The 12408-nt window shown below is 43.2% G+C and overlaps 1 protein-coding gene across 1 annotated transcript; it reads right to left on the bottom strand.

The window, feature by feature from the left end:
• Nucleotides 1-502: 502 nt before the first annotated feature.
• Nucleotides 503-9536, bottom strand: GPA33 (glycoprotein A33). Its single transcript, XM_068180511.1, has 7 exons — nucleotides 9357-9536; nucleotides 6001-6152; nucleotides 4904-5114; nucleotides 4202-4360; nucleotides 1863-1976; nucleotides 1288-1411; nucleotides 503-854 (listed from the first exon to the last, which is right to left on the bottom strand). The coding sequence occupies exons 1-7, from the start codon at nucleotides 9403-9405 to the stop codon at nucleotides 773-775; spliced, it is 891 nt and encodes a 296-aa protein (XP_068036612.1). The 5' UTR covers nucleotides 9406-9536; the 3' UTR covers nucleotides 503-772.
• Nucleotides 9537-12408: the final 2872 nt, after the last annotated feature.

Below are 12408 nucleotides of genomic sequence, written 5' to 3'. Positions count from 1 at the left end.
GACTATTTCTGACTTGCCCATGCAACAGTCAACAGGAAAAAGTAATGTAATGAAAATTAGGAGCTCTGGGAGCTAGAAATCAGAAATTCAGGAGTCTGACAGTAAATAGGCTACTAGAGTGTTTCTAGTTCTTATCAGCTGCCCATCTAAGTTCTTACCTTATCTGTGACATTATTATGCACTGTTCTCCCAAATAGGAGACTCACTGGTCATCAATGGTTTTTTTTTTTCCATATATTTATTTATATGTGCATGTATAATACATACAAAAACCACATTTAATAAAATGTCTTTAAAATCATCTTGTTTCAACCTCCATAAAACCAGTTTCTGTATTGGACAATGGTGAAAGCTGTGACATTTGCATGACTCAGTAAACAGGAACACCCTTCCTTGATGAAATGCAGTTGGTGACTTTCAAACCTTTTGTGGCTCTGGGGATGCATCAGCAGCTCTGTTCCTCTGTTGTCCAAATAGACCTGACTGGTTTCTTTTTTCAGAAAGTTGGAAGTCTGGAAGACTGCTTATTTTTGGATGACTGGGTGCAGCAGTGCTCCTCATGCATTTTTCTGTTATGAGAGTGTGTGTTAGTGCTCACTGTACATCAAGCACTTATTTCCAGGCAAGCAAGAATGTTCTCAGAACTTGAAGGCAGAGCCTTTGGCTTTCATTTTATAATTCAACTTCTTGCAGTAAGAAAGAGGGATTGATTTCTTTTCTACACTTAAGTCTGTGCCTCAGCAGATCCTGGAGATGGCAGTGGTTTCTTCATTCATTCATTCTCCATATTCTCCCCTGTGCTCTCATGCCTTGTTGGCATCTGCCTGGAGGGTTCATTTCTGTCTTCTTGCACCCTAGAACATTGTTCAGGAGTAGAGATGTTAATCAAAATCAGCCAGAATTCTCGCTGAAGAGATTTTGTGTTAGGGTGCTTTTAAACTGCTCTAAGCTGATCTAGAACTGCACCCAGCTGAAGTCCATGACTTCAGTCTTGCTGGTGATGCAAGAGGTGTGGGAGGTACTTGGTGTTTTTTCATAGTGTGTGTGCTAATTCACATCCAAGGTTTGAATAATTTGGTTCTACCCAGAGACACAAAGGTGTCTGGGACTCCTGAGCATCTCCCATGAGGAGAGATGGGAACCACTGGGGTGGACACTGAAAGGAGAAAGCAGTGCATGCTTTCCCAGATTTTTTTCTCCCTAGCTTTCCACTCCATCTGTTGATGCTGGAGGGAAAAGGAGAGCCCTTCATCTGTTCCGTTCACTGCTGTAGGGAGAGATACTCACGTCATCTCATAGTCAGTGTCCTTGCTTTCCCGGCAGCAGCAGCAATAGGCAATGATCCCAATCACCACAATGGCAGCAACAACTCCCCCAATGATGCCAGCATACAGAGCTATGTTCATGGATGCTGCGTGGGAAGGGAGGAGTTAGCAGGGGCAATGATGTCTAAGGGGATCAGCACAATCGCTGCACTTCAAACCCCCCCCACCAAACAAATGTGGAAGCCACGTTTGTTCGACTACAGCAACTGGAAATAATTCTCTACTGGGTAGTACAGGAGCAGTTAGCTACTGACAGGGAGGAGCCCCTGGATCTGAACACATGCTCTTCTTTGTCTATAAAGTTTAGTTTCAGACATTGCAAATTCAGTGCTGTCTGACTCTACAGAGCTTTTGTGTAATTTTTGGACTAACCCAATGAGTTAGTAAATGCTCTACCAGCATGTAAACCACTGGAGAGGGTCTCTCTTAAAGGTGTGCAGAAACCAGATGATAACATTCCCCTCCTTTAATGCTTTGACTCTGAGCTAGGATGTTCTCTCTGGTACTTCTCTTCCCCAGGGCAGCCCCATCTCTTACGTGGCACAACGCTGACTGTCATGTTGCAAAACTCCGTTCCCACAACGTTTGTTGCAGTGCAGATGTAAAAGCCAGAGGTGTCTGCTGAGATGTTCTTCAGAGTTATTTGTTGCCCTGTTGTGAAACACAAATCAGGCCAAAAAAGATAAGAATTAAAGTAAGGAAGGAAGTGGTAACAGCAACCCTCCACTTCCAGCCCAGGGTGGCTGGAGTGATGAGAGGTTATTAAAGCTGATGGATTGCTCTGTCTTGCTTGGGAGCTGCCATGCTCATCCCTCGGTTTTAGAGTGATTTGTGGGAGGATAAACAGAAGTGTGCTGTTTTGATTACAGGGAACGTGTGGTATTTGAACATTCCTTTTAGAAAGAAAATTGTAGGTGGATGGTAGAGAAGTGTCAGTGCTTAGGGAAAGCTTTTTTTTTTTTTTTTTTTTTTTTTGGCATTGGATTTTGAGACCTGTCAGATGCCCAAATCAGGACCTGGCTCTGAGAAGTGGCCATCTTGATGAATTAACTTGTTCAACAACAGAAAGCTCTTCAGTCCTGCAGCTCTTAGGAGTTCAGATATCAATTATTTAGCAGTGGGGAGAAAAGTTTTCTAGTCTGGGAGAAGCCACACAGGCTGTGTAAATAAACAAAGAAGATCCCTAGTGACAGGATGGCAGTGATGCTGATGCTTTCTGTCCAGCTTCACACAGCTCAGAACCACAGGCTCAGCTCTGTCTGCTTAGGCAGTCAGTTTGTTTGTTACATCTCCAGCTGATATGGGTATGTGTAGTCCATGCTTTTTGTTTGTGAGAGAGGTCCAGATCCCTGCTCTGAAAGCAAAAGACTGGATACTTTCTAATGACTTTCCTGTTTCCCGGGGATCTCACTTTTTTATATTTAGGATTTGCTGGCACCTAGTGCCAGATAGTAGAAGAGCATGCAAACTGAGAAATGACAGGCCATATGCTTGCTTGATTTTTAGTTTTTATTTTCTTTCAGTCTCTACATACTACTCCTTGTATTTACTTGTCTCCCTCCTAGTTTTTTGTGTGGTTTTTTTTTTTTTTTGGTGGGGGGTGTATGTGATGTTTGTAGCTCTCAAAATCTCAGTCTAGAAGTGGAATTTAAATGCTTCTGATAAAGCAGAAGTGAGTGGAATGGGGAAAAATGTGGGTCAGGTACTGTGAGCTCTGAAGTGTCTCCTGAGGTAGTTCTGCATGCTTTGCAGCTGTGGGACTTGCTTAGCACAGAAGGAAATTACCTGTAGTGACAGCAGGGCACCCAGCCAGCCTGGGGCACCTGGGGACAGTCAGCACAGAGCTTGGCCATGGATGCTCCGATGAAAGCAGAAATGAGGTGGGAATGGGCCGACAGAGATTCCTGTCCCAGGGAAGAACAGGGTGACAGCAGAAGTTGCTGCTATGACAAGTTCCGCTGTGCTCAGGGCTGTGTGTGATGCGCTGGCACCACTTAGTGGCCAATGAAATGAATAAAGTTCCTGCCCCTGGTGATACATATTTTATGCAAGAATCAGCTGTGAGTGTGGAATATCCTGTGGAGTCTCATCATCTTTAGTTTTCTTCCCTTAAACCAGGAAGGGTAGGTACAGACACTTAGTCTTTCCTGAAGCTGGACAGGCCAGGAAAAAAAATTAATGAAATATATCTGAGTCCTCTGTCATTGATACACTTAAGAGAGTATTAAACCCTCATTTCTGTATAAATAGTTCTGTCAAGGTCCTGTCAGAGGACAGGACACCTGTAAAGGTGGAAATTCAGCTCCTTTTTCCTTCTAGATTCTAACTTGAAATGAAAACAAATAAAATATTAGGGCATGTGTGTCAGTCCTAAAGAACCAGAAGCCTTTTTCATGCTCAAAGTAGCAATGGTGTAACTTTCTCATACCCCCTTCCTCCAGGTGAGGGGTCATCTCTGGAAGAAAGCTTCCAGAGCCAGCTTTTGTTTCCTTCAGTTTAGAAACAGATCTGCTTCTTGTCAAGCAAGCTGGGATGTAAAGACAGTTAGAAACTCAGTGTTGTTCCTCATGTTATGCCTTAATCCCAGCAATTGAGAAATAATTGTTTCTGGCTGCTTCCAGAGCCATGCAGCTTTCTCACTAGGGGAGAGATGAAGTTTAAGTCTTTCTGACCATTCTTACTTCAGGTAAGAGTCCTTTTCCCCCTGCTAAGTTACTCCTGAGCATGTCTTGTATCAAAAGGACAACTTTTCAAACTCCTGTTCAGAGAACATCCTAGAATAAGCCTTAAGAGTGTTTTTGTATTTGCATTTTAAAATCTTTCCATCCCTCAACTGCAGAGATCTCAATGCCTTGATGCCTTTAGATTTCCCATACCTTCTGTGTATGGTAGCAAACGGGGCTCGTTTTGCACATTGAAGCTTTTCCAGGTGTATCTGGGTGTTGGGGAGCCCTCGTGAGAAGCACAGGTCAGGTTGATTGTCTGTCCATATTCTGGTGTCCCCAGAATCTTGCATTCGGGCTTCGATGGTGCAACTGAAGGAAAAAAAAGAGGAATTGTATTAATCAGAAGCAGTTTCTTCTTTCAGCCCATTTGCATCTGTGGGTTTTATTCTTGCGAGCAGAGGCTGGTCTTCACCTGCCACCTTCTTAAAGGAACTAAAAGTGAGTTTGGATCTAATCTATTTCTCCCTTTTTGGCACTGGAAAGCCAAGAAGGAATTGCAAGATGCTTTTTGGGATATGCCTGATCGTGTTAGGTGACCCATCCTTTGATAACTGGAGTATGACAGGCCACAGGGGGGATGAGGAAAGCCCTGTAATGACGCCTGGGTTATTAGGAAAGTGAGCTGTACAGCTCTAAAGGCTGTTTTCTACAGCCAGCTGTCTGAGGGAGTTACGTGCTCTACGCATCCCAGCGTCCTTCCATAGGAGTAGGAAAACACCAAAGGTGGAATTGGGGATGACAATTTTTTTTTTTTTTTTTGCTATTAGAAAATCTGTTGTTTAAACCAATGTGGACATTATAGGAAGGGTAGGTGTGTCTGGCAGGGGTGTGGCACTGCTTGTGTCACCTCACCGAGGACGAAGAGATCCAGGAGCGCGGACTGGCGGGGGGGGTCGTCCCGGAGGCGGACGCTGCAGACATAGGTCCCGTTGTCCTCCATGGTCACGGCACTGATGGTGATGCTGATGTCCCCGCTGGCAACGTCGCCGATGAACCGGATGCGGTGGTCGTAGCCCTCCCCATACTGCACGAGCCCATCGAAGTACCGCGATACAGCGTCAACCTGGCACAGAGCGAGGGGACAGCATCAGCCTCGGTTTCTTCTGTGTGAGTTGGCCTTCTAACTCCATTAAACAGCCCACTCTTAAGGAACAACTTGGAAAAGAGGACCTTAAACTGCAGCAGTTTGGGAAAAACCCGAGAGAAACGTAGAAATTCTAAAGGTTCTCTGTTTCTATCTGGAATCCCCTTCTCACACCTTATCTGAAATCAGAGACAACTGATTTCTTTTGCTGGGGTTTATTCACCTTTCCTCACCACGAGGAGAGGACAGTATGAGACTTGTCTGAGACCCATGTCAGTCAAACTGCCCTATGGTCACACAGACTCTCCCAGCAAAGATATCCAGAGAAGAAACCCTTGGCAGTTCTTGCAAGGAGCTCTCCAAAGGCTGCTTCCCCTCTCAGTAATTCCCAAGCAATCAAGGAGAACTTTAAAAGTTTCTTAACCTTCCAATACTTCAAATGGATGTAGGAGACCTCAAGAATCTCTCCATGTACTGTTATCATCAACTTCAAACTTTTTAAATAGTATCAAAGATACGTGTATTAGACATACACATTTATATATATACATGTGGTTTTAGAAATTATCTGAGTGTTTCACATGTTTTAATAGATGTAAACCCCACAGTACATACAATGATGTATCCTCAGTAAACAGCTGTAAGACTAAGAGAGAGGAGGAAGCGGGGGGGGGCTTGCCTAGTGTTGTGCAATAGATTTGAGATAAATTGCCTCTAGACTCAGCATTTCTGTTTGCACAGTTCTGGAATTTAAAAAAGTCTGGAAGAAGTCTTTTTCTTCCAACGTCCATTCCCACTCACAGCTTCCATCTCCTGCCCCTTCTTGGATGCCCTCTCATCTGTTTCTTTATGCAGCTCAGTTTACCTTGCTATTGATTTTCTTCCAGACAACCAGGTCTCCTCTGTCAGCAGCTGAGTTTGTTTTAAAATTACAGTGCAGGGTAGCATTTCTTCCTCTTGCCACTTGGATTTGCTTCTCAGGTGCTTCCACAGTGAGGGCGTGAGCAGACACCAGAACTAGGAAGAGAATAATCGCTGCACTCGGCAAAAATAACAACATCTGGATCCCATGGTAGTCTCTTTGGCTTCCTGACATGCCACAATAACCCCTCATTCCCTGTCATCCAGGACATTCCCCACTGAGCAAGAAGTGATGTGTGCTGGAGCTGATTGGCTCTGGGAAGCTGCTGCACAGGATGGCTTAGAGCTAAACTCTGCTCTCTGTTCCTTGCTTCCCTCTTCTTCACCTACTCATATATTGCCATGGAATTTAGAAAGATGCTTTATTTTTTTTTCCTGAGCCCTCCTTCAGTGTGACTGACACCCTTTGACAGTTCAGAATGCACGAGGGAGACAGATAAACAGATACTACAAGTGCATCAGCAGTCTTAAGGATTCAGGCTAAACTAACAAACTGATATTGTCAAATTTCAAGGATCAGGAAAACTGTCAAATAACTTGCCTCGATCCAAATCCATAGAAAAGTGACATTTTGTGCTAGGGAATCAAAACCTGTTCGTGTTTTTCATCCCTGAAAATAGAAAAACCTAGAAAAGCAAACAGTGGTTGAAAGAAACAAAGGAAGAAAAGCTCTTAGTATTTTTTAAAAATGAGTAAAGTAGTAGTCACCTTTTTTCAAGAACTCCAGCTCCTGCCTCTGGAGCACAGGAATAGCTGAGAGTTGAATAAAACAGAAATCCTTCTGTGCCCTGGGGAAGCATGCAGGGCACAGGGCAGGTGTTTCTTTTTGCACGGAATTCCCTCTGACTTGCTCTTAATTCATCATATCTTATCATTGCCTGGTGGGCAGGTCTTTGTTATTCTCAGAATTGAGCTGGACATTTATGTCTGCCCTGCGATAGGTGACCTTCATGTCTGCAGGAATCCATGGTTAAAAACACCTGCTTTCTCCTAACAGTTGGTGTGGGTTCTGCGTTTGGCGGTCAGATCTATAAGGAAGTGTAATGTATAAGGGAGAGAGCAAAGGATTTCTAGATTGTACCTGCAGTTGCAAACTGGTTTTGAATACCCACTTTTATAGACAGGAAGAGCACACAGCCCCCACTAGGTTGGAAGCTGAGCATTACCACATCCTTGACTAGGAGTGAACAAGAGTCCCTTAGAAAATAACTGTGTTAGGATTCAAAAGGTTGTGTTGTCACTGCCCTAAGAACCTGGGGTGACAATTCAGATAATTACACAGGGTGCCATGGGACAGTTGGCACAGGGACCTTCTTTTAGTCTAAATTTCCACCTTTCTGTATGCTCTCAACAACCGGGTTGTTCTATGGGCTCCCACAGTTCCTTAGTGAGGTGTTTTCACCTCTTCCTCTGTGACATGGCAGGGGTGGCTTCTGTTCTCTTGGGGATTATTTCATTTACAACTGCTGACAGTTATGAGAAGGAAACCAGGGCAAAGTATTTCTAACATGCTTTTATTGCAGCCACTCCCAGATCTTTCCCTGCTCTGGAGCACCCAGGGCAAGGCCCATGTTTGCATAGCCCCGGGGCTCTTTCTGACTGCTGTTTTCATGTGCCCTCCATATGAGAGACACCTGTGAAAGCTTTCTCCTTGCTTGTTGTGACTGGATAGAGATGCTTTCCTGCATTTAGGAGAAAATCACCACTTTCTGTACTAAGAGATGGAGCAAAACCCATTTCCTGATCTTTTTGTCACTCAGAAACTGCTTCCACTGGGCTGGGGTTCACTGACAGGTCATAAATTCAGCCCTGAGGCAGAGAAGAGACCACCCAACCCTAAGACTTCTTTTCCTTCTTCCAACTGGATGAGTCAAATCCTACAATAAATGAGATCTTTTCCTTCCAGGCATATTTGTTACAGAGTTGGGGATCAGCTGAACCCAACACTGCATGTGAGGCACAGCCTGTAACACACTTATTCATCTGTTGCTGTCACCCTCACATCCCACTGCTTCTGGTGCTTTTCATTTGTCACCCACATCTCTTTCTGCATCCCAGAAAGAGCTTCCCTCTCTCAGGGAAGCAATAGTTTCATTCTGGGATGTCACTGATCCAGGCTGATTTCCTCCTTCCCACTGTTTCACTCCATAGTCAGCACATTTGAAAGTTGTGGTTTATTCTTCAAAGGTTGGGGTTTTTTTCTGAGTGGAAACAGAAGCTGTTGAAAATGTGGCTGAAGGGAAGGGAAGCAAATTCTGAAAGAACTCCAAAAAAGGAGAGAGGACAAATAGCCTACATACTACTAGAGAGACAATGTCTAGATTTAAGCCCTAGAGTTGCTTTTTTTGTGTGTTATCACTTTGTGTGTTTATAGTATTTTAAAAAATGTGAGAGACATTTTGGATATTTATAACATTGTTAAAAAAATGAAAAAGGTTTTATCTCCCTCTGCTTAGAGATGCGTACAAAGGAAGAAGAAAACCAAAGTGACATTTCTACTTTCACATTCCTTACTGAGTAATTAACAGAGTGAAGGGCAATTAATACAATTACAGGAATATTTTGTTTACTGAAATAAATTGAGATTCTGATCAAGCAAAAAAAAACCAAAAAAACCAGAGCTTTATTTTCTTCATTTTACGTACTTATTTCTCTCTGAAAAATTCCCCATACTTAATTTGCATAGCATGGAAGGTGAGAATAATGAAAAAGGAGACTGAATATCAGTGGCATTGCACAAATTACATAATGATCATCAAACCATGACCCAAGTCACATTTGTTGCATGTGAAGCCCATCCACTTTTTCTGATCACTTTGAACTTTGTGAATTTCCTTTTTTTGGGTCTTATTGTTGAAGTGAGGTTTTCAGGATTTTTAGTTAAAAAAACCCCAGCAATTCCCATGTGCGTAGCTTGGTCTGAAGCCTGGAATAAGGTGTAGGAACATTGACATAAGAGTGTGAGACAGGATAAAAAGCAGTGGAACTGAGACTTCCAGAGGAGGAAGTTCCTCCTTCAGAGATAAATATCTTATTAACAGAAACTAAGAAAACTCTTTATGAGAAATACTTCCCAGCTTCATGAAGAACAGCATTTTCTCCCACCCCTAACAGTTTTGGGAGAAGCCTGTGTGTGTGGACATTCAGCACAGAGATGGTACACACACTTGTCTGGCCATAAACACAAAGGAACCTTCACTAAACAAAAAAGAGACATACAAAGTGCAGTGCAGTCCTTGTACTTTGTAGTGCTGTTTCCTTCCACCCAACCCTTGAGGACATAACCAAATTAGTACTCACTTGCACTGAAAATGAGCAGCCCAAGTCCTTTCATTGCTGTCCCCCTCATCTCTCCTTTGTTTCACCTCAAAGTGCTCTTCCTTGTAATCTCCAGGAGGCTGGGTAGGTAATTGGCTTTCCCTGAAGGTCTGCTTTGCAGTGGCATGGCAGGTTTACTTCCTCAATCTCTTTTAAAGTGCTTCTTCCCCAGCCTGCCCCTCCCCCCCATCCAGAATGACAAGCCGTATCACCAGTAGGCTTTGACATCACTTACTGCTCTCTGTAAACTTGTGAGCTCCTTCCCAAGTTGTGAACTTTCTCCCACAATTAAATGGCCTTTCCCCTTTTCTCTCAACATGCAGGTGCGTGGAGCAAGGGAAGGGTGTGGTGGGACTGGGGGTGGAGTGTGCAGTGCAGCTGAAGTCATGCATGTGATGACAGGCAACTAGGGGAGGATAAACCTCATTTGTCTTAAATATTTATTAAGGAACAGAGTTAAAAGTTATTAAAGTGTTTCACAATGCAGGCTGCAGCCCACATCCAGGCTTTAAGGACCTGAGGGGCCAAACTCCATTTACTCTAAAGACTCATACAAATACGGAGTTTATGGGAGTTGGATGATTAATGGGTTATGCAAATATAAGTGAGATGCATCTCAGCCAGGTTCTTACTCTCTCATGGCCACTGTTCCACTGCCCAGTGTGTGGCTTGCACAGCAGCCACAGGTACCAAAGGTTCTTCTCCCTCTCTGCTGCAGAAGGCTGGATAGATCACCCGGCCCGTGGCTTGCAGCACTCTGCTGACAGGTCTGTCGAGGCATGGGCACTGCACAGCCAACACTGCTCAAATGCTCTGGGTGGGCATTTGGAAATCACAAAGAACCGCTGCTATAATTGACTGAAGAGTAAAAGGGGGACTGATGGCAGCTGATGCAAACATCTGGCATTAGGTTTAACTGAGGGCAGTGTGTCTTCTAAACACTTCACTGCCACTAGGCAGCAAGGGATGTGTCCATGTGGGATAGTCATCTATGCTCTATTTCTAGCCATTTGAGGGACAAAGTCGATTTTATGGTGTGAGTGATCATTTCAGGCATCTAGAAGGGGACATCATGTTCTTAGACATCATTTTGAGATTAAATTAATCATATAATGCAGTATATTATTGATGAACTTTGTTGAGGATTTTGAAGGAGGCTTGCTCAAAAGTAGTTGTCTACACTGGATACCTGTGTTTAGTGCAGTAAAGCAGATCAGTATCTTGCTCTTGTGCTGACTTCAGGCTTGTGTGGTAAATCTGCCAGAAGCCATGCTGAAGATTTGCCTTTTGGTCTATATGGCAGTTGTTCAAAATACCTCCAAGACAAGGAAATTTAGGAGTGACTGGAAATCCAATCCCTCTGATAGTAAGGACCATCTATCTGTACTTCTGTGCTTTATGCATAACCTCAGTTCTCTTCAGACTGTTAGCACAAAGCAAAATAAAGCACATAAAAGTACAGAAACTTTATCCTTCAGGACTATTCCAAAAGAGGACAGCCAGTAGGAAAATTCATCCTGTTGTGTCTCATCTTTGACCATCTGCAGGAGATGGCAAGGAACCTGCAAAGAGAAGGGGAGACATTTTCCAAAAACAGTTTGTTAACTAACCTCAAAATGTTAACTGTAAATTACTTGAGGTGTAAACAAATCTGGAGCAAGCTCAGTAGTCTCTTGTCTTTGGAGCCCACAAGGATGAGGTTCCTCACAAGGATGAGTTTCTTAAGTGTTTACCTCCATTAAAGACTGCAGAAAGAGACATGCAGCTTCCACTTTTGATTTTGCTCCCATTTAATATTTTGAGTCTGATGAACAGAGGTAGTGACAGAAATGCTATCACTGTACACCATCTGCCCACACTTCCAGTGTTAGTTCTTCATATAACAGCTTCACATAACCAGAGGAAGTTAGTAAAGTGCAATGATTAAAACCAGCTTGGTCAACTTGCTGTTATCTTCTTCACAGGATCCTTTATACAACCTCTCTTTCCTCCCTTCTTCCCAGTAACTTCAAAACCCACTTGACTGATTTCAGTTGAATTTGATGGACAGCTGGCAATCTTAAAGATGGGAAGTTCTTTCAATGTCATAAAAATCAGTAATCCAAATCTGCTGGGATAAGAGAGAAATCTAAATGGTACCTCTTAGGCATTAGTACTTGTCTTCCATTCCAAGAATCTGTGGTTTCACAACGTGATGGGTCTCACCTTTTGTGCAGCCAGGCAGACAGGGAAATATGGTAGAGTGAGTAGTCACAGAGACTGCTTCATCTCATGTTGGCATGAAAGTGATTCACTGGTGGGGAGATTTTTACCCTCCTCTGTCAGCCACTCTGATGCATCACAAGTAAGTAAGTTGGCACTGAGATGGATTAAATTCTTTTGTTTTGGAGACTTGGCTAAGACTGGTTTCCTAGGTATCGTGGAGAGCATATGCTTCAGCACCTGATACTTATATAAATCTGATATTAAGATGCTTGTTTTAGATGCTCTATATTTTTAGCTTTTTTTAGTTATTAAAGCCTAGATTGGGAAAGATATTTAGGCACTTTTATCCTGTCACTTTTCCCTGACAACTTTCATTGGGGGTCTCAGGAGCAGACTGCTTTAATGTGGGCAATTTTAAGAGATTTTTTATTTGTTTCTGGGTTGATTTTCTTTCCCTGTCTAGCAGGAGCTGCCAGAGCTCACAAGCATTGGCACCACAGCTAAAAGAGCTGCCATAGGTACCAGCAACACTGCCAAAGCTTTCAATATCAGCTTCTTCATCCCTCACCTGTGGGCAATGCACACCTTTGAAGTATTATTTTTGCTGATGGCTGCAGCTCTGGGGAATCTTTTTGCTGATATATAGGATTTTTAGGGGATATTATTATGTTATTTAAACAAAACTGCCATGGACATGAAAAGCTTTAGAATGAAACCAGGGTGATTTCATTGTGTTGACAAAAATACACACTCTGATAAGACCTGCCTGTGAAAGCCAATGAGGAATATGCATAGGTAGCAGCATGCTAACACTATAAATCTTTGCAAC

The sequence above is a fragment of the Anomalospiza imberbis genome, chromosome 2 (genome assembly GCF_031753505.1).
Source record: "Anomalospiza imberbis isolate Cuckoo-Finch-1a 21T00152 chromosome 2, ASM3175350v1, whole genome shotgun sequence".
NCBI classification, from domain to species: domain Eukaryota; kingdom Metazoa; phylum Chordata; class Aves; order Passeriformes; family Viduidae; genus Anomalospiza; species Anomalospiza imberbis.
This window is presented reverse-complemented; position numbering and strand designations above follow the sequence as displayed.